Source organism: Hevea brasiliensis, chromosome 17 (genome assembly GCF_030052815.1).
Source record: "Hevea brasiliensis isolate MT/VB/25A 57/8 chromosome 17, ASM3005281v1, whole genome shotgun sequence".
NCBI lineage: Eukaryota > Viridiplantae > Streptophyta > Magnoliopsida > Malpighiales > Euphorbiaceae > Hevea > Hevea brasiliensis.
Genome location: NC_079509.1, coordinates 50568612 through 50591463, shown reverse-complemented (window position 1 = coordinate 50591463; position 22852 = coordinate 50568612). Strand labels below are relative to the sequence as shown.

Here is a 22852-nt window from a genome sequence, read left to right as displayed (position 1 = left end):
AAGCTACATGGCCTAGCCCTGTGTAGTAGTCTGCCTCTTTTTAAATGTTTATGAAATGTTTCACATCCTCCTTTAATGTTACATGGCCTTGTGTGAAGTGACATGGCTCAGGAGCGTGTTATTTTACTTCTTTGAAATTGATTCACACACCTTGTCTTATGCAATGGTTTGGCTAGACACTTCCAAACCTTTGAATTAATTCATAATTCCCCTTTGTTTGAAGCTCAAAACCTTCTAAGCAACTTTATTCACCTAATCAAAACAAAATCAAGCTATTAAACTCAAATAAGGCAGGAAAGAATAAATGAACTAAAAACAAATGAAAACTAACTAAAACTAAATAAAACATGAGCAAAATGTATGCAAATGATGGATTCTGAAAATGTGTAAAACTTACTTTATTACATTGGTAAATCTGTTCTCGAGACAATTAAATATTTGATTTTGTCATGCGTGTAGAAACTGGCGAATGGACTGGAGATTGATTACTACACGTCTACATCACACTATTATAGTATAATTGTTCATTAGTGGGAGATGTAACTGGTTTTGTGTTTGAGCTAAATGAAGATGTGGAAGCATTTATATTGCTCATTTTAATAATAATAATAATAATAATAATAATAATAATAATAATAATAATAATAATAATAATAATGACTTTATATTGTGTGGTTGAGTATTGATGTTTCATTTGTAGGCGGAGTTTCTCCATAATGGCAAATTATTGTGGGTCTTGCCTATAAGTTGTTAGTAGGTTTTGTTTGGGAAATTTTATTTTGTTGTTGAAATAGGAGGCTTCTACTGTATTGAATAGGGAATTTGGTATCACTATATAAATGTGGTTCAAGCCCATAGTTTTTCGTGCACAAGGGCAGTATAATTTTGAGAGGGGGAACATCATTTTGTATATTGGTGTAGGTTTGTGGGTGAGAATTATTTGATATTTTGCAATTTCTTTGATAGTGGATTTTGTGGAGAGGTGGTTTGCTGAATCATCTTATTGCATTCTCATTTTATTTTCCTAGTTTTGCACAAAATGGTGAATAATCATGATTCTGGATGTATGGATCTCTACGCATGTCGTTAGATAATTAAATTGTAGTCTGCTTGCCTGCTTTTGTTGTTTTACATGCAAATTTATGTCGGTCTCTGAACACAACTATTAGGAGCTTAGCAGATATGGCATTTTAAACCCATTGTTGCTCCTTTTTTGTAAAGGTACAAACAAGATGTTTAAAATAGTTGTTTCTTTACAGCTTATCCTATTTATTACCTATAGTATTCATAATCTTTATCGTTTGATATGGTAATGATTGGAAGTCTGCATTATACACTGGTTGGTTAGATGGAAATTGGATGCAGAGGAAAGGGATAGGAGGGAAAGAAAAAGGGATTGAAAAACATGGATAATTAAAATTTTTCTACGTTTTTGGAAACCAATGAGGTCAGGTTAAATTTATTGACCAGAGGGGCACAAAAGGAAATTAGCTATTGACCTCCCCTTTGCCTTGCCAATTCACCCAAAATGGCGTGATTGTTTTAAATGGCACATCAAAAGGAGCATACATTTATTTTCCCCATCCCAACCTACCTTTCTTTCCATCTGAACAATGGAAAAAGTCCTCATTTCTATTTTTTTTTCTCATTTCTATTTCCATCTCCTGCTCTTTCTTCATCTGCTCTGCTTGCTATATTAACAAGTTATCCAGTGCGATGAGATAGACCAGTCTGGGGCAAGTGAAGTTTCATTGATGATTGTATATGATACTTTATATTATATCTTTCCATTATTAGTAAAAGTCACAAGCTTTTGGCAACAGCTAGCTAGGGGGTCTCAGTATGTCTTATATCAATTCATATTTAGCTTTGTTGTGGTTACTGTTGTTATTGTGTTCTTTGTCAAAAAAAATTCCAACTCTATACAGCCATAAGAAAATAAAAATAGTTTACCATATGCCATTTGTCTGTAGAAGAGAATATCCTTAATTTTATTCTTTTGTCTTCAGCTGTAAGTGATTACAAACAATCCCTTCAGTTCCAAAATCTAAATGAGGAGAAGAGAAACATACATACGGAGGTGCATCTCTACCACAATAAAATGTGGCTTTTGACTTTGGTTTTTGTTTCTTTTGCGTTTAAAGTATGAAGAAACATTTGTGCAGGTTATTAGAGGGGGTAAAAGAGTTGATGTTTCAATATATGATATTGTTGTTGGAGATGTTGTGCCCCTCAACATAGGTGACCAAGTAAGTACATCAGCTCTCTCTTCTTTGTATTATATTTCACTTTCATTTTTTCATCATAATTTATGGATGGTCTAAATATATCTTTAGGTGCCTGCTGATGGAGTTTTAATTACTGGTCACTCTCTTGCAATTGATGAATCTAGCATGACTGGAGAAAGCAAGAATGTAAGCCTTTTGACCTGTCCTTGCATGGTGAAATTACTTAATGGTACCTTTTTCATTTAAGTTTGATTATTCTGCAGATTTACAAGAATTCCAGGGAACCATTTCTAATGTCAGGCTGTAAGGTGGTTGATGGTTGTGGCACTATGCTGGTAAATTTCATTTTGTTGTCTCTTTGCCAGGCATAATATTTTATCCCCTACCATAAAAGCACATCTCCTTGATTCTTGATAGGCAGATTATGAAGTTATTGTTAGGATAATAAAAAAAATCTTTGGTTTGTATTTCAAGGGAGAAGAGGGTGCAGATCTTGTACCATAGCTTGTGGTGTGTTGCAGTTTTAAAATTCATGCAGCCTTATGGAAGTTTTTTTGGGCTTTTTTGCATGGCTTTTCTGTTATCAATTTTGAATCAGACCGGCAAAAGAAGAAGTTACAACAATTTGCAAATTATCCTTACTTCAATTTCAAATGCTTCTTCCAGTTGATGTCTTTTGTTCATCTAGATGGACTTTAAAGGTTGCTATTAGGCTTTGGCAAGGGAGTCTCGGTTGAAGGAGATTCTTTTTATGGTTATTGTTTTCCTTTACTCTTGATATAAAATGTCTTCCTACTCTTACACAAGAGTGACCAGATTTGATGAAGAGCTTTGCTTTTAAGAAATGCCTTCTGTATTAAAGAAAGGATACAAGGATAGAGAGAAGAGCTTTGCTTTATACTAGATCAGTATTGAAATTCTCTTCTCACAATTTTAGCACTTGGCCTTGTGTAGAATTGTTTGAATTTTTTCAAGAGATGCACTGAAAACACATTCCATTACCGGACATAAGCTTGCACTGACAATTGACAATAACTGAATAACATTTTCATACCCTTTCATACCTCAGTTGCTAACTATGGAAAGCTTCAGCCTACTTGTTCCCAATTTGTTTTTGTTTAGAAGATTCCCTTTATCAGTTGCTGGATAAAAGGCCTCTAGCTTTGCCTTTTTTTCATTGAAAATGTTTATTACCTGTTGAATTTTGAACCTAGGAGTATGAATATCAAACTGGTAGACTACATGCTGAACTGGGCTTGAGACTGGACTTCCCATCACTGGTTTGGTTTGTCAACACTTATATGCCCTTTAATTTTCTTGTACACTGTGGAAGTGAGACTTGTTCCCACAGGTGATATTCCAACATTCCTAAAGGAGAGAACTTGGGGAAAAAAATGAAATTTCTGAATTTTGGAGGTTTATCATGGGCCAATGGATTTATAAGTGCTTCATCACCAAAATTTAGTGTTTTCTTTATGGATGATATTTTTATTCTCAAACATGTATATTTCTCTTTTTAGTATTTATCAGCTTAATGTATAGTGTTTCTATACCTGTTATGTCTTCATAAGATTTTGTTATAGCTATAAATGTTACAGTGCTTGGCCTGGTAACAATCTGCAATTCTGCACTGATATATTAAACTGCTTCAGCATGAAATTTCCAGTTCATATATTTTTATACAAGGTTCAGTTTGTTAGTTGGGTCTGTTCCCATGTCTATTCAATCATAGTTATGGTGCCACTGCCTGTTTCTGTGATTTATTTTGTGATTTTCCTAAAACTATTAGAGGTGGTGCTCTCCCCTATTTGGGTTGCATTACAACTTTTCTGGTTTGGAGACAGTTAGAACCTACTTTTTCAGTCTAAGTACATTAAATTAAAATCTCTGCTTACGAAAAGAAGGAAAACATAGGAAGAAACCTTACTGGTCTCATCTTGTCTTCATGGCTTACAGATGTTTCTTTTTCAGGTGACAAGTGTTGGGATTAACACTGAATGGGGGTTGCTTATGGCTAGTATTTCTGAAGATACTGGTGAAGAAACACCATTGCAGGTTGCTTTTCTCATTATTGTTTAAGTTACATTTGGTGTTTACAATTTGTGCTCATTTGTGAATGACTGCTGGTAGGTGCGCCTAAATGGAGTTGCAACTTTCATTGGTATTGTTGGACTGACGGTGGCTTTTCTTGTCTTGGTTGTCCTTCTAGTCAGGTAACTGAGTGTTCTTCTCTCTCCATCTGTGGGTATCTGTGTATGTGTAAATTTTATTTATTTATTTTTTGAAATTTGTTTTCCGACAGATACTTTACTGGCCATTCCAAGAATGCAGATGGAACACCTCAGTTTCAAGCGGGTAAAACTAGTGTTGGTGATGCAGTAGATGGAGCTATTAAAATTCTTACTATTGCGGTATGTGCACTTCTAGTTGGATGCTTGTCCTATGTTCATTTTTGTGGTTAACTGATGTTTAAAGTTTTTAGGTCACCATTGTTGTAGTTGCAGTGCCTGAAGGACTTCCCTTAGCTGTTACCTTAACGTAAGTTTCTTTACATAGAAAATGTCTGTGTGTATTGTTCATTTTTTTTTTTTTTTTAATGTAAACATCAATCACTATTAGCAATCCATTACCTATTCTCTTCTGTTATTGCTTGTGACTGTGTGGGTTATTGGTTTTTGTAGCAGAGTAGCTTCCAATTTTCCTTTTATATGGCAAATGATGCTGACTTCTGGATTTGCTGCTTTCAATGTGATATATTTTTGGACTTTCTGTACTTATTTGCATTTTTAAAATTTTCTATATGACAGTCTTGCCTACTCTATGAGAAAAATGATGGCAGATAGGGCCTTGGTACGTTTAATTTCGTTTTTTTTTTTTTTTTTGTTAGTGCATTGGTCAACTTTGATAACCTGTGCCTAATAGAGATCAAATTGCAGGTGCGTAGACTTTCTGCCTGTGAAACCATGGGTTCTGCAACAACCATTTGCAGTGACAAGACTGGAACTTTAACCCTGAATCAGGTAAATTATTATGTAGTTTTGGAGTTCATAATTTTCAGTTGTAAAAGTTGTTGCAAATGAGCAGGGTGGGTCAGCTGAGTTGGTGAGTTCTAGAGATGTATGGAAAAGTTGCAGGGATCATGATAAAATCTGAGTATGGATCTCTATAGAGTTCAGACCATGTCAGTTTAGTAGATTATGAGATTTTAAAATAACATATGGCTGCAGAAATTGGGTGTGTGTTGTAGAAGAAAATGCTCCGGGAGCATACTTGATTTTTTTCAAGAAAAGAGTTTGTTGCTGCAATTTTTTTTTCTTTTTGGTCATATGGATATGGACAAAGTTTTTCTTTTTTTTTTTTTTTTCCACCTGTTTGAACAAGTAAACATTTCTTTTATTGACAGATGACTGTTGTTGAGGCTTTTGTTGGTGGTAAAAAAATTGATCCTTCAGAAAACAAGTCACAATTGTCTCCTATGCTGTCCTCTTTACTTATTGAAGGCATTGCACAAAATACAAATGGCAGTGTTTTTATTCCTGAGGTAGGACTAACTAGTATTTTTATATGAGCTACATAATTGTTGGAATCCCACATTGAAATAATATGAAGAGTGGTTGAGTTACAACATTGACTTGACTAGTCATTTTGATGTGTAAAGCAATCTAATCACTTATATAAACTCGAATTAAAATGAATTGATTATAATTTGACCGACACTCTTTCCGAATTTAATATGGTATCAGAACCCGGATTGGGTTGTGGGTTTCAGCTGCCTATAAGGCTGTATAATTGGGTCCGTATTAGGTTAAAAATAAAAATACAAATTAATTGTCAAGTGACAACCATGTGGTTGCACTTGAGTGGGAGTGTTGGAATCCCACATTGAAATAATGAAGTAAAAGGGCAATATATAAGTGGTTGGGTTACAACATTGACTTGACTAGTCATTTTGATGTGTAAAGCAATCTAATCACTTATATAAGCCCGAATTAAAATGAATTGATTATAATTTGACTGACATTCTCACCGAATTTAACAATAATCAAACAGAAATCCAGCTAATATAGCATCATTGACTTCATGATTTGTTGTCCTTGCTCTTTGGCAGGGTGGAGGAGACCTAGAGGTTTCTGGATCGCCAACAGAAAAAGCCATTCTTGTTTGGGGAGTCAAGGTTTCTTTCATAACTTCATCTTGTTTGTGAAGTAGGTGAATTTTGAATTCTTAAACTAATTATGGTTACTGTTTTTTTTTTTTTAATCATAGCTGGGCATGAATTTTGATGCTGTCAAATCAGAATCAACTGTTCTTCATGTTTTCCCATTTAACTCGGCGAAGAAAAGAGGCGGTGTGGCGCTAAAATTGGTAATTTTACTTGATTGTTAGAGAGTAGTTTGGGAGAGAAAATGGGAAAGATTAATTGGGACATTATTGTTGGTTGCAATTGCTGACGCTCTTCTGTGTACAATATACATCCTAAGAATTTTATAATATTGGCTTTTTCAGTCCCTACTAGCATTTGATAATAGGATTTTGCACCATATTTATAATCATACATTAAAACAACTTAAAATGATTTAATATTGGCTTTTTCATTAACTAATGTCATAAGTTGGCTCATATTGCATTGTTTGATGCACATTAGTTTAAAAGGTACGTGTTAAGTGAATTCAGAAAACATGTTCATTAAATCGGTGGTTGTTCAAACTAAATTCAAACAATATTGTTGAGTGAGATATTCAGAATGCTTTTGGAAAAATAACTGTTATCTGGCCGTCAAACTTTCGACGAGAGAGGCTTGATTGGCTGCACTTAGTATTTAAGCATGTGAATTGTCGCCGAGTTCTTGTTCAAATGGTTTTCTCCTCTAGCTTTCTTGATGACTGGTTTATTTATTTATTTTTTCTCTGTTATCTTTGTCAAGCAGGTAATTGTGGGTTTTTTAAAATTGTTGCAATTGATGGGATTTTACTTTAATTTGTGGGATATGTTTATGAGAAAATCATATGATTGATTAGCTTAATTAGTGCATATATTAAGGAGTGATTTAATGAATGCCATATCTCGTATCTTCCATTATAAATATGGACTCTTATTTATTATGCCAAGTAAATGAAAATGTAACCCTTGGAGTTTCATTCCAATTCTCCCTCTCTTCCTTTTCTTTTTTCTTACTAAAAACTCAACATGGTATCAAAGCCTGCAAAAAATTCTGGCATGTTTTATTCTTTCCTATTGTCCTCCTTCACAAAACTATGGGTTTGAGTCCTAAAAGCTATTTTCCTTTTTCAGGTTTTGAGTCCCAAAGGTATGGGTTTTAGTCCCTCACTCTTCATCTTCCTCTTCTTCTCTTTCTTTATGATTTTAGAGTCTAGGGTTGAAGTCCCTACTCTTCTTTTCCTTCATCAGAACCTAAAGTTGGAGTCTCAAAGATAATTTTCTCCCATGTTCTCATTCTTCTTCATTTTAGCCTAGGGTTTGAGCCCCAAAGCTAATTTTCTTCCAAATTCTCATTAACTTTAGCAAAAATCTCATCAAAGAGGAGTGTTGGAATTGATGAGATTTTACTTTAATTTATGGGATATGTTTATAAGAAAATCATGGGATTGATTAGCTTAGTTAGTACTTGTAATAAGTACTGATTTAAGGAATACCATATATCTCGTATCTTCCATTATAAATATGGACTCTTATGTTTTATGCCAAGTAAAAGTAAATGAAAATGTAAGGTTCATTCCAAATCTCTCCCTTTCTCCCCCTTTTCTTCTTTCTTACTAAAAACTCAACAAAAACAATCGACCAAAGTAATGTGGTAAAATTTTATTTCCTTGATATGTTTTTCTCATTCAAGATGTCAATTAACTTTTATAGGAACCATAGTGCTTTCTCTTTTTTAGTTTTTTTCTAAATTTACTGTATATTTAATGTGCAGCTTTGTTTGGGATACAGATATAGGAGATTGTTAAGCAAAAATTGCATAACTAAATTTGTGTACAGTAATTCGTTTGTCAATTTTGTCACTAACATATTTAGGAATATAGCCTTTACAAATATGTAATTCCTTGACTTTCTGGATATTTGTGTTAAGTTGGAGTTTTGCTGGTAAAATAGTAATATGCTTTAGTGCAAAATAGAAATATATGGAAGTAAATATACAAAATAGTTCCACTGTTTAGAAGAAAGTTTCTGTGTTTAATTTTGAGAATTATGGACCCAGGAGTATAACTATCAAACTGGCAAGCTATATGTTGGTCTAGGCATCTCATCACCAAAATGGCCTAGCCATTTTGTTTTGGTTTGCCAACACTTATGTACCCTTTAATTTTTTTGTATGGTACCGATGTGGGACTTGTTCCCACAAATGATATTCCAATGCTCCCCCTCAAGTGACAACTGGAACATCCAGTTGACACTTGAAATTGAAATATAGTGGCAACACTGGGAAATTGAACTTATACCATGTAAGTGAATTAAAACTAAAACCGAGTCCTGCTCTCCTTTGATAGAGAAAAATTTCTATGTATTTTATTACATGAAGGTATTGATACAAATATATATATAGGTAGTTCCTAACTAACTAGGAATACAAATCCCAATAATTGAGCTATACAATCAATTATACAAGGAATACATAATTAATTAGGAATATATGGTTGACTTTCCTTAACACATTGTTGTGGTTGTGGTAACTTCTTGATTTCAAAATTCTTTTGCATTTACAGCCCGATTCTGAAGTCCATATACACTGGAAAGGGGCTGCTGAAATAGTCTTAGCCTCATGTACAGCTTACATTGATGGAAATGATAACATCATAGCAATGGATGATGCAAAGGTTTGTTAAATTGCCTCCTTTCTGATTGTTGTAGTAGTTAAAAATAATGGTCTTTTTTTCTCTAAATCTAAATATTGTTTTATCCTCTCCTTCTCATTTTAGGCAAGTTTTCAATTCATGTTCTATTTGTAGGTTTTATTTTTTAAGAAAGCTATTGAAGATATGGCAGCTAGCAGTTTACGCTGTATAGCTATTGCATATCGATCTTATGAGATGGATAAAGTTCCAGTTGGTGAAGAAGAGCTAAGTCAATGGGCATTACCTGAGGATGATCTTGTTTTGCTGGCTATTATCGGCTTAAAGGTATTAATTCTGATAAAGCACTATTGCAAAAGAATTTTATGTTTCAATTTTTTTTTCGCTTTTGTAGTTTCATACTTTTTTTTTTTCTGTTAAATTGGGTTACTGTTGGATTTCTTTACTTTTGATATGAATTTTGGTTTAACATAGATAATTAGAGTGCTGACATAATAGATGGTGACAAATTAACAATCATTTTAAAAAGAAAGGATAGTAGTTGTTTTGCAATTAATAATTAAATACAATAGGTGTTCTATTGTGTTAATTGGGGATAAAAACTGATTCTCATTAATTTTCAAGAGAACATTTACACACACGCGCGCGCACACACACACACACACACACACACACACACACACACGCTTATATATACACTAACTAGGAAACTTGTTTAATTTAGGAATCCTCCAGGAACCTACAATGTACGGGACACTTCGACTCTCCCTCAAGAATGTAGTCAACCCGAGCTTTATCTAGAGCTTTTGTAAACATATCTCCCAACTGCTATCTAGTTTGGATATGACTTGATTTTCTGTTAATTTTTTTCACGAATAAAGTGACAATCAATCTCATTATGCTTGGTCTGTTCATGAAACACAGGATAATTTTTTCACTAATAAAGTGACAATCAATCTCAATATGCTTTGTCCATTCATAAAACAAGGTATTAGAAGTAATATGAAGAGCAACTTGATTATCATACCATAATTGTGTGAGTAGAACAGTCTTAAGACCCACATTGTCTAATAATTGAAGTATTCACATTATTTCATACACTGATTGTGTCATAGCTCTGTATTCTGATTTAACACTAGATCGAGTAACTATGTTCTGCTTTTTACTTCTCCAAGATAGCAAATTAGCTCCTACAAAGACACAATACCCACTAGTGGACCTTTTGTCAGCCTTAAATCCTGTCTAGTTTGCATCTGAAAAACATTTAATATTCGAATACCCATGATTATTATATAGCAAGCATCATCATGGAGCTCCCTTCAAAACATAAGATTTGTCTCAAAGCTTCCCAATGAGCAACGGTTGGGAAAGACATAAACTGGTTCACCACATTGATCGAGTATGCAATATCAGGACGAGTTACCATAAGATAATTCATTTATCCACTAGTCTCTTGTACATTTCTGGGTCTGCAAACATTTCACCATCTTCTGCCATAAATTGCAAATTCAAAGCCATTGATGCACTATAAGGTTTAGCAACTAATTTCCCTGTTTCTACTAATAGATCAAGAACATACTTTCTCTGAGATAGAAAATTCTTTTCTTACTCTCATAACCTCAATACTCAAGAAAATACTTCAATAAGCCCAAATATTTTTGTCTAGAATTGGGCTTGAAGGAAGGATTTAAGGGATGAAATACTTGCAGAGTCACTTCCTGTGATAACAATATCATCCACATAAACTACTAGCAAAATTAAACTAGCTTCAGACTGCCAATAGAAAACTGAATGATCACACTTACTCTTTTGCATGCTAAACTCCTGTACCGCGTTATTGAATCTCCCAAATCAAGCTCAAGGACTTTGTTTTAGGCCAGAAAGAGACTTTCGAACCCTGCAAACTTTGCCCAACTCTCCTTGAGCAATAAATCCAGGTGATCGTTCCATTTACATCTCCTCCTGAAGATCAGTACGAAGGAAAGCATTCTTGATATCCAATTGATACAAAGGCCAATCATATGTAACTGCTAAATAGCCAACAGAAACAAGATTAGCTACAGGAGAAAAAGTGTCAGAGTAATGAACCCCATATCTCTGGGCACATTCTTTAGCTACAAGGCGAGCTTTTAATTCAGCTATAGAACCATTGGGATTCACCTTCACTATAAAGATTCATTTGCAACCAATAGCTTGTTTACCAGTAGGTAAAGGCACTAGTTTTTGTGTATCGTGAGTATCTAAAGCCTTCATTTCCTCTATCATAGTAGCATGCCAACCAAGATGAGCTAATACATTAACAATAGTTCTAGGAATAGGAATAGAATCTAAAGTGCTAACAAAACATTGAGAGGAAGAAGACAAATTATCATAAGACACAAAAAGAGGAAATAGGGTAAGTGTATATAAGCTTACCTTTGCGAAGAGCAATAGGAAGATCTAGGCAATGGGAGGGACAGGATCTTTTAACGAAGAATCTGGTGGAGGATCTAAGTCAAAAGTCTCTAATTTCCTGGAATAGACATGAACAATTAGGGATGAATAGGTTCCGAGGCCCGTGTAGCTGGAGCATTCCGAGGACTGGACAACTATTGGGCAAGACTAGACAATGGTGGACAATGCAAGCCAAGAAATCATCTTCCTCTCCTTGATTTTCATAAACAGATGATGGAGAAAAAAATGGAATAGACTCAAAAAATGTAACATTTGCAGACATAAGATAATGATTAAAAGTTGGAGAAAACATTCGGTACTCTTTTTGAGGTCGAAAATATCTAAAAAAGACACACTTAAGGGATTTAGGATCTAATTTAATGACTTGTGAACAAATATCTCGCACAAAAGAAGTACTACCAAATGTACGGGGTTTAATAGGAAGTAAAGATTTAGTAGGAAATAAAATAGTATAAGAAATTTCACTATTGAGGACAGAAGAAGGCATACGATTGATCACAAAACAAGTTGTAGAAACTGGATCAGCCCAAAAAAACATTTAGGTACCTTCACTTTAAAAATAAGTGCTCAAGCTACCTTAAGAAGATGCCAGTTTTTTTCTTTCAGCAGCCCCATTTTTAGATGGAGTATCAACACAAGATGATTGATGAATAATACTATTTTATGATGTATAAGTTTGGACGTTTCTAGAAATATATTCTTTTACATTATCACTTTGTGAGGTACGCACAGAGATATTAAATTGCGTTTTAATCTCAATGCAAAAGTCACCAAAAATAAAAAATAACTCAGAACGATTCGTCATTAAGAATAACTTAGTAACACGAGAATAATTGTCAACAAAGGTAACAAAATACTTAAATTTGGATTTAGAAATAACAAGACATGGACCTTGAACATTTGAATGGACTAATTCAAAAGGAGAATAATAGCAGGTGTGCTCCTCCAAGGGTAGGCAGTGAACTAAAACTGTCACTCAATACTGGTGACCTACTCCCTACGTGAATGTTTTGATACCATGTTAATTAAGGAGAAAAACTGATTCTCATTAACTTTCAAGAGAATACACACACACACACACACACACACACACACACAAACACACACATGCATACACACACACGCAATCTCTATAATGTACTAACTAGGAAACCTATTTAATATAGGAATTCTCATCCAACTAGGAAACCACAATATATGGCACTAAAAGACTACAAGAGTTCGACTCTCACAACATATTGATTTTTTTGTTTCATCCACTGTTACAATATCATTTGCAAACAATATGCACCAAGGGACATCATCTTGAATATGATTGGTCAGCTCATCTATAACTAAGGTAAATAGGTACGGACTCAAAGTTGATCCCTAGCAAAACCCAATGTTACGGAAAACTTGTCTGTTTACCTTCTTGTTGTCCTTACGCTTGTGACCACTGCTTCATACATGTCCTTAATAACATTTATATTGTTAAGATTGACTCCTTCTCTAACATCCACCAAAGAACTTTTCTCAGTACCCTATCACATGCATTTTCTAGGTCAATGAATACCATGTGGAGATCCTTTTTCTTTCCCTTATATATTTTCATTAATCTTCTTACTAAAAAGATAGGCTTTGTTGTAAACCTACCTAACAAGCCAAATTGGTTCTCCGATGCCTTAGCAGTGTCCCTTAGTTTTCACTCAATTACTCTTTCCCATACCTTCATTGTGTGACTCATCAGTTTAATACCTTGATAGTTTGTACCAAATAAATAAAATAAAATATATAATAATGCTTTTGGCTATGGAAATACTGAAATTCCAATGAAATTAGAATAAGGAATTCTTACATATGATGTAAATATGAATAATGCCATTAATACATATTAGACTCATTAAGATTTTTCCCTCTTCTCTTATTCTTAATCATTTATATCAGTGAGTAGGGGCCAAAAAAAAAACAAAAAATTGAATCCACTTATTTTATAGCTTTATAATTATTGAAGAAGAGGTCTTGAAAAGATGGTGGCATATTGTCATAAAGAGTGGCATATTGTCAAAGAGGGAAGGCTTTAGGTATTTTGGTTCATTTATATTGGAAATTAGGTGGTTTGGAATTCAATTGCAAACAATTTTGGTGGGAATTATCCCGAGTGAATTCAGTTCCGAATAATTGAAATTTGTAATTGTGGAATTTCTAATAAATACTTGTAAGGATAAATATGACAGGTATGAAACTGCAAATGTTTTTAATAAAATTTGTGGATTCATTTGTTTGAAATACTATGTTATTGTAAATATATGTTTGGTACACTAACTTGTGTTGAAATTGCATGCAGGACCCATGCCGACCAGGTGTCAAAGAAGCAGTGCAACTATGTCAAAACGCTGGTGTCAAGGTACTTCTGTGATGCCAAACTTGATAAGTTGAAAACATGTACAGTGAGCAATGAAGTAATTCTCATTTGTTTGTTATAATATTTTCTGTGCTCTTTTTAGGTCTTCAATATATAATTATTTTTTAAGCTGTGTATAATTTGACATTTTGTGTGCTATTTTGTGATGATATACAAACTTACCAGCATGCTTTTGTTGATGGGCTTATGAAAAATGGGGTTGCGATATATGCTTTTAATTGTTTCTATTTGCTCTTTTGATTTATAATCACATTTTGTTGATACAAGATCAACTTGGTTGTGTTGTTTTTCCTTTGGATTGTTATTAATGTCAATACTTGGAATATTCACTTCATGTGTTGATTGCATATATCCCATCTCAGTCTACTTTGGCACTGCCACATTCAAAGCATTTGTGCTGTGTTACTTATGCAGATTACTGTATATTCTGAAGATATAATGTACAACGACGTAAAATGTTTTAGGTTTCGCTGGACCAGTGTGGTTAGGTACCTGCCATAGTGGAGTTTGAGAGGACTTGAGCCCCTATCACCTCCCTTGAACCAAAAAAATTACAATGCAAATGATTGATATGAACATTACCATCACCTATGTGTTTTTGTGTTTTCCAATGAAAGGAGTTCTGTACCTCCCCTCGTCCTTTTCATTACTGAGAACACTGCTATGTTTTGTCTGAAAGTATTTCAGCCGCAAGAGAAATGTTTTGTTTGAAACACATTTAAACTTGTTTTTATGGATGCCATGTTATTGTGTAGCTTGTTCATGCCTTAAATCATTAAACCAAAGTGGAAATCTTTTGGTCGTAGCCTTACCATAAAAGAAAGAACATATATTGTCGTCCTTTTAAAACTTGCAGTCAGATGAGATCTAGTAACTTTAAAAATTTCAAAGTTATTTGAAGTTGGCACACTGTATCATGAAAACCTGTGGATTTAATTTAAAGGGATCTTCTATTTCCCCATCCTTTCATAGGTGCGTATGGTCACTGGTGATAACCCTCAGACTGCTAGAGCAATTGCTTTGGAATGTGGGATACTAAGTTCAAAAGAAGAGGCTGTGGAGCCTATTCTTATTGAAGGAAAAGTATTTCGAGAGTACTCTGATGAAGAAAAGGAAAAAATTGCTGAGAAGATATTGGTATGGACTATGGGTCTATGTTTGAGATTCTTTTTGTACATCTTGTATTCTTGTACTATTAGTTTATCTCGTGGTAAATTTGTTATTTTGACATTTGCACAATATAATGTGTAGGTAATGGGAAGATCTGCTCCAAATGACAAGCTTCTGCTTGTGCAAGCATTGAGAAAGAGGGGACACGTGGTTGCTGTAACTGGAGATGGTACAAATGATGCTCCTGCATTGCATGAGGTTTGTTATCTTTGAAATCCATGAATTATTTGTATGTTGAAGAGCATTTTGGTTAGGGAACTGGAACTAATAAACTGTAACCTGGCAGTACTGATGCAACAATCGCTTGGCTTATGGTCACTTGAATCTCTGGTTATTTAATTTTTGTATTTGAGTCAATGAATCACTTTAGGTGACATATTTATGATTTTATATGCCTATATAGTACTAATCTTTCTATGTTGTTGTTTTTCTTCAATGGTTTGTATGAGTGCAAGTGCAATTGTGTGTTGTTTTTATCTTTTTATTTTCTTAATTGTGATTATTTTGCTGTCATTAATATTAGTATCACTGTATGTTCAGGCTGATATTGGCCTTTCAATGGGCATTCAAGGAACAGAAGTTGCTAAGGAAAACTCAGATATCATTATCCTGGATGATAACTTTGCTTCTGTAGTGAAGGTTAGTTATATTCACTTTACTTTGATTGTTTGAAATATTGTCTCAATTAGAGATCCAACTATTGAGCAGGATTGGTATCGGACTTCTGTAATTCCCTGTTTGCAAATTTTGCATTGCATTGGTGGGTTTCCAGCCTTGATATTTTGCATCCTATCACCATTGTGCAGAACAGCATAATTACTCTTGAACCCTCCTCTTTACCTGCTATTTGAGCCTGAGGCAAAAATTGCTCTTGAACTGAATACAATATTTAATTCCTTTGAATCAGTGAAACTGCAAATAATTTAGAGTATTTGTTGTATGTAGGTTGTTCGATGGGGTAGATCTGTGTACGCAAATATTCAAAAATTTATCCAGTTTCAGCTTACAGTTAATGTTGCGGCGCTCATCATAAATGTTGTGGCTGCAGTTTCATCTGGTGATGTCCCATTGAATGCTGTGCAGGTGTGTGGGCTAGTCTTTCGATTAAAAAAAACAAAGAAGAAAAGAGAAGACAAGTTTGATACACGACTGAATAAATGGAGCAATAGTTACTCCTTTCTATGCATACTCGGGTTAATTGATCTCTTTCTTGCTGTGCAGCTTCTCTGGGTTAACCTTATCATGGATACTCTTGGAGCATTGGCGTTGGCCACTGAACCGCCTACGGATCACCTAATGCATCGGCCCCCAGTTGGTCGCAGGTAAGAATGTTATGATGTCTCTTTGGTGTAAAAATGTTAAATCAATGTTGTGACTATCCACAAAAATGATAAAATGGAGTCCATATATAGGATTGAAGGTGCGCTCTGTTGCATAACCTTGTAAAAAGTGGGACATTGAAGTGGTTGTAGTAAGGCTATTTAGGTAGCAAGGGCTTGATATTTGTCCTTTTTTGGTTAATTGTATTTTTTTTATTTTTAAATTATGCACAGATTCTTAAGTTGGCCAACGTTATGCTGTAAAGATTAGGTTTATTTTTTATTAGGTTTGGATGGTGTGCTTGTGTATTCCGTTTTTGTGGTTGAGGCCTCTCTCTCTCTCTCTCTCTCTTTTTTTTTTTTCACTGCTAATTATCTGGTCTCTTTTAGTTGGTGCTGAGACCTGATTGATGGCTCTTATTTGTTATAACTTGAACTTGCCTACATCTTCCTAAAGTTAACCTGTTTATCATCTCTAAATCAATTCCTTTTCATGGAACAATTTCAGCAAGGGTAACATGTCCGATAAATCCACTCTGCCAGCTATAATATTTGTTGGTGTTATGAAATATTTCTCTAAAAATTTGCTAACTAATGAGGCAAGAAATTACTATTGTTCATATTCTGAGGAAAAATGGCTTTTTCTGATTAGATCTTTCTGGTTTACGTTTATTTGTGTCTTTTGTTCATATTTCAGAGATTCAGCTCTGTAATCAAACCAACTTGGAAATTCCATTTTGCATTTTAAATGTTTTCTAAATTTCTCGTGTTCTTATTCATTTAGGGAACCTCTAATAACAAATATCATGTGGAGGAACCTGCTGATACAGGTAATATGGTTTCTTGTTTTTATTCTTGGCAGGTATGAATGACAACTGTTATGAAATTGATAACAATTGTTTTTATGAATATGCCTTTTAAAATTCAGGCAGCATATCAGGTGAGCGTGTTGCTTGTCCTTAATTTCCGAGGGAAGAGTTTATTAGGTTTGAAGGATGAGAATGCTGAGCGTGCAAACGAGGTGAAGAATACCCTGATATTCAATGCATTTGTGCTGTGTCAGGTGATTCTCTTGCTCTAATAAATTAGCTTAGTTAAAATGACAATTTAAGGTTTCTTTTGTTGACTGTCAGTTCTCACACTAAGATACAGATTGTTTTAGAGCTTCTGCTTTCTCTCTCTCTCTGCAATGAATTATGTAAATTTGTTACTTTTGGGTTATCGGGTGCAAGGGTGAGCATTTAGTCAACTGAACCAAATTCCAACTATTCCAACCAACTGAATTTTATGGCACTTTTAAAATACTAACTAGACCGAACTGAAAATTTGATGGAAATTTGATTGTAGCTGGACCAAAATATTCAGTTCAGTTATTCGGTTTAGTTGAACTAATTGAAAAAAAATATAATTTATATAATATTTGATATTAATTTCTATATTAATAATAAAAAATATAATTATTTATTATTAATAAAAATAATTGAAGATTTAATATTATTAATAAGAGTAATTATAAATAATATAAATAATATAAATAATATAAATAATTCATATTATTAATTGAAGAAATTCAGTTATTTCAATTAGCATTTCAAAGTTAAGTTAACCGAAAAATCGAAAACCAAAATTTATTTAAAAAATACTATCCAAACCAATAACTGAATTACTTTTTACCAAAATAACTGAATTTGTGAGGTTAGTTCGGTTTTTTGGATATAATTGAAGAATGGACACCCCTAATTAGGTGTTGAATTTTTAACAAATGTCTGACTTGTTTTGCATCTTTTGATTCCTGAGTTTCAATAAAAAGCAATATTTTTTGTTGGTTGGAATGGAAAGCAATATTTGAATGTGGACTTGAAGCACATATAACAAGGTATAATTTTAATTCCGCCTCAAATAGGGTCAATTACTAAAATACCCCAAGGTTTTTCATAATATACATTTTGGCACTTGTGATTTAGTAATGACTCTACAATTTAGTCCTTGTTTAATAAAGTTATGATTTTTCATTGTACTTTAGTCCCCCAAACACATTAGTTCGTAAAACTTTCATTTTTATTGCATTTTAGCCCTTGAATTATATTATGAAACACTTTATTTCCTAAAATTTTAAAATTTTATTGTATTTCAGTCCTTGAATTATCTTATGAAATACTTTAGTCCTTCAAAATCTTGTTCTTTTCATTGATGGTAGATAGGGACTAGCATTGCTAATTTTGAAACAATAGAGTCCAAAGCATATTTTACAACAAATGTTACAGGAATTTTCTTATTTAACCATCTCAAGTATTTTTTCTTTTTCCCTAATTCATGAATTTAGTATTTACGTGGGAGGTAAATTGGTTAAAAGAATGTGCTAAAAATATATTTTACAACAATACTCAAAAGATTTCCTTAATTAACCATCTCAAGTAAATGATTTTTTTTTTCTCCATTCATGAATATTGTATTTATGCAGGAGGCAAATCAGTTAAAAGAATATGCTAATTTTCTCTTAAACAATTCAAACTAAGATCATATCCAGATCCCCTCTTCTTATAGATTTCCATCCAAAACATTTTAAGCTGCTTTCGCTTATTCATGGGAATTGTCCCAACCAGCATTCAATTATGAGCTATCTCTCTCTGTCTCTCTCTTTCCTTCTCCCCCACCCCTTGCAGCAGCAAGCGCTAGTCTGGGATAGTGTCTGTCTAGTTCATGTCGTATGAGGGTTTTAGTGCTCAAGGTGTCGATCTCACTTCTGCAAATATGCATAAGAGCTTTTATTTTCTGTATGATTATGCAAAAAGCCTTGTGCAAGGACAGCTACTTTCTGTTGCTGATTGCACAAGTCTTCCACTTTTTAGTTCTTGATCTCATTTAGCTGTTAGTGGTGTGAAAAATAGCTCATGAAAGGATGATATAGAGCTTGGAAAAGTGATGAAGAACTAACTGTTTAAACTGCAGATCTTCAATGAATTTAATGCCCGGAAGCCAGATGAACTAAACATTTTTGATGGAATCACAAAAAACCATCTTTTCATGGTGATAGTTGCGGTAACACTTGTTCTTCAGGTGGGCTTCTAAATTTCTCAAGTTTGTTGAGCTTTTTGCATTTTCTGTGGCAATTTATATTTGGACACATATTTTCTCTTCTGATTTTTTTTACAGGTCATTATCATCGAGTTTATTGGAAAGTTTACCTCAACGGTTAAGCTTAATTGGAAGCAATGGTTGATTTCTGTAGTTATTGCTTTTATCAGGTTGGTGATGGGAGTTGCTTCATGTATTTCAAATTGACATCTATAATATCACGTGAATTCGTATGCTATTTTCTTCTAGCTTTGTTTCTTTTGGATGGTTATAAATTACAAAGAAACTTGGAATCCTTTTACCTTGGATGCTAAACGGACTGTGGTTTTAACTAATAAGAGGATTCTGTCAAGTTTGTCCTTTTTTTGGTTCGTACTAATGATTTTGTTTTTTCGTTGTAGTTGGCCTCTTGCTTTGGTTGGCAAACTGATACCTGTTCCGAATACTCCTGTGCATAAGTTCTTTAGATTTTCTCGGCATAGAAATCCTCAAAGTAAGAACAAATCTAAAGTTAAATCATTTACGCAGAATGTTTGGCTCAAGTATTACCTGTACGTAAATGTGCATTTTTTCCCCCTGATGTGGCTTTCAGGTTGATTAGTGCAAGGCATGAGGATTACAGCAATGCCTTGGAACTGTGTCAAATACAATGTGAATACATCTGGGAGTTTTTTTTTTTCCTCTCTCCAATTTCAGTTTACATAGGATGACAGAAATTTACTCCGATACAATTTTGTTGAAGAATGGAAAAGACCAGCAACCTCTCTTGAAGGATTACCTGTATTTTTTTTTTTTTTCATTTTCAGTTATAGGCCAGATGGCAAGGACTGAGGTGAAAAATCAGTCTGATTTTGTTGTTTTGTTATTGTGCTGATCGATTGTGTTTGTATGTACATATATTAATTCACAATTAAAGTCGGTGTTATTGATTGTTTCCTATAAATTTTCTTTGGGTTGAGATGGTGGCTTCAACTATGTATCATTATTGTGGGCAAGCAGCTCCACCAGTTGGGTCAATTAACCCCACTGAACTTTTTCTTTTTAAATTATAAGTTATCAATTTTTTTTTATGAATATATCTTTTTTTTTCCCTTAATGCCCATTGAATTCTATTCAATACTTCGAAAATTTTCCTGATTTGATATATAAGAATAAAAATTTGATTTAGAATATATTAAAATTTTGTAATTATTTAATTATTTATTGAAGGAATAACTTAAAAATCTTTTAATGAGAATCTTACATTTAATAATTGTCTAATTATAGTGCATGAAATAGAGTAAAAAAAAACATAATTCATATTTAATATGAATAAATTATTAATTGATCTTAATTTGAAAGAATATATATAAATAGTGAACAACAAATGACCAAGTTATTTTATATCATAGGTGTTAATTTCAATCCTTTTTAGTTGTAATCCTCTAATGCCAAACATTTTCCTAGAAAATAAGTATGTGTTGGATATGATTCTAGTATATGAAGAGTTCATACTTGTTTTTTTCTTGTATGGTGAGTACAATAATTCTACTATATATATATATATATATTAGTGGCAAAACTGAATTTGTCAATAGAGTTAACTTGTGATGCACTAGCTTCTAAGCAACAACACAAGTTTTAATTCATAAATCGGTGTACAACTGATACACTTGTATTATATAGATATTTCAAAACATTATTGCATTGAATTTTATAGCATTTAATTGCATGTATTTTACTTATTTTTATTAGTTTTTGTTAATTTTTGCTTAATTTCGTATTTTTTGTATCTTTTCAGGTGTTTTAAGAAAGAACCAAGGTATGAAAGTCGATTGGACAAGTTTGGAAATTAAGAAAAGCAAGAAGAGCTGTTGCATAACTTTACATGGGTCGTGTAAATACAGAGCTGGACTGCCATTGGCCATGAGAAACTGAAGAAGACATGAATAAGCCACAATACATGGGTCGTGTAATAAACCCCGGGTAAAGTATCATGCCCCATGTAATCTTCTAGAAACTCAAAACTTGGAGAGCCAAGGAGAAGCTACAGTGCATGGACCGTGCTAATTGTCTCATGTAAATACTCTTCCCCATGTAATTTATTGCCTCCTCATGAACGAAGCCCGAAATTGGTCCAGAAAATTACACAATCCAAGGCCATGTAGTGCTACACGGGCCTTGTATTTTGTAACAAATAAACTTTTAATTCGACTCTAATTCCTTTCTACTTGTTCCGAATAGGCTTCTAAGGCTCTTGGGACTCTGAAACATGACTCTGAGGCACCTTATATAAAAACTAGAAGACCGAAATATGCAGGGGAGCATTTAGTTCAAGTTAGAGTTAGTTTAGTTTACGCACAAACCCTAGTTTTCTAAGCAACTTGGAGAGAATCTGTATCAGTATCAAGGAGAAGGACTCTCAGTTGAAGTTTCAAAAGTTCAAAACTGTAGAATCTTTGTTCTGAGTTCTTTTGTTATATTTCTTCAAATTGTCTTAGGTTATTTTATTTTAATTCTAATATGTTTGTTAAACTCACTATGAATGAGTAGTTTGTTTAATTCTAGAATTAGGAGAGTAGCACTTTTAATATCTGTTATGGACATATACTGAGTTTATTTAATAGATTTGAGTTTTGTTTTTTGATTTAATATTCTGTATTCTTAATGCATGCTCTGTGTTGATACCCACTTCGACATGATATAAGATACTAGTTGAAGAACTGAAAGGTGAAGCTTAGTATTAGAAATAAGAATTTCGAATCTAGGAAATCTGACCTAGAGATAGGATCAAATTCTTTGTGGAATCTCATAATTAATGAAGGAGCTTAAAGAGTTTTAATTAAGATTTATCGCCACGAAAGTAGAGTTTAGATTAATTAAAACACACCTTAGGTTCTCTAAGAGAAGAATTATGATATTTTAGGATTAATTTCTATAAAGGTAACAATTCTCAATCTATTAAATAGGTAAAGTTAAGTCCATAATAAGGTTAAATGTGAAATCTTAATTCTGGAATTGTTTTAGTCAATAGATTTCTAATTTAGATTTATAGCTTTGTTTTCTTTAATTCTCAGCATTTGTAGTAGTGGTTTAGAATAAATCTTTCAACATATTCGATAGTTTAAATAGTCAAAATTGCCATTTAGCTTGATACTTACGCCTATAAATTCCTTGTGGGAATGATACTCTACTCACTATTGTATTACTTGTTTGCGATCCATGTACTTGCGGGGTTGTAAATCAACAAACAAGTTTTTTGGTGCCGTTGTCAGAGAATTTTAGTAATATTAAGCTATAGGCAATTTAGCTAATTTAGACATTTATTTTTGTTATTTTAATTTGTTTAATTTATTTTTACTTTTCGTTCCTTTTTCAGGCTCTCTTCAGTGTATGCCCAGAACAAAACTTGAAGAA

General features: G+C 33.4%; 1 protein-coding gene across 4 annotated transcripts in view; it reads left to right on the top strand.

Moving 5' to 3' along the window:
* LOC110647816 (calcium-transporting ATPase 8, plasma membrane-type) overlaps positions 1-20414 on the top strand; it is a 43002-nt gene extending 22588 nt beyond the window's left edge. For all 4 annotated transcript variants that reach the window (XM_058139802.1, XM_058139804.1, XM_058139803.1 and 1 more), the window contains 27 exons: positions 2010-2080; positions 2166-2249; positions 2337-2414; positions 2492-2563; positions 4200-4283; positions 4359-4441; positions 4531-4639; positions 4711-4766; positions 5036-5078; positions 5165-5248; positions 5632-5769; positions 6337-6402; positions 6495-6593; positions 8951-9061; positions 9194-9364; positions 13815-13874; positions 14865-15029; positions 15144-15260; positions 15603-15701; positions 16008-16145; positions 16284-16384; positions 17166-17211; positions 17310-17444; positions 19331-19438; positions 19535-19626; positions 19858-19949; positions 20049-20414. In XM_058139802.1, the coding sequence (XP_057995785.1) occupies positions 2010-2080; positions 2166-2249; positions 2337-2414; positions 2492-2563; positions 4200-4283; positions 4359-4441; positions 4531-4639; positions 4711-4766; positions 5036-5078; positions 5165-5248; positions 5632-5769; positions 6337-6402; positions 6495-6593; positions 8951-9061; positions 9194-9364; positions 13815-13874; positions 14865-15029; positions 15144-15260; positions 15603-15701; positions 16008-16145; positions 16284-16384; positions 17166-17211; positions 17310-17444; positions 19331-19438; positions 19535-19626; positions 19858-19949; positions 20049-20053 (2507 nt within the window). In that variant the 3' untranslated portion in view covers positions 20054-20414. The remainder of the gene's footprint in view (positions 1-2009; positions 2081-2165; positions 2250-2336; positions 2415-2491; positions 2564-4199; positions 4284-4358; positions 4442-4530; positions 4640-4710; positions 4767-5035; positions 5079-5164; positions 5249-5631; positions 5770-6336; positions 6403-6494; positions 6594-8950; positions 9062-9193; positions 9365-13814; positions 13875-14864; positions 15030-15143; positions 15261-15602; positions 15702-16007; positions 16146-16283; positions 16385-17165; positions 17212-17309; positions 17445-19330; positions 19439-19534; positions 19627-19857; positions 19950-20048) is intronic.
* Positions 20415-22852: the final 2438 nt, after the last annotated feature.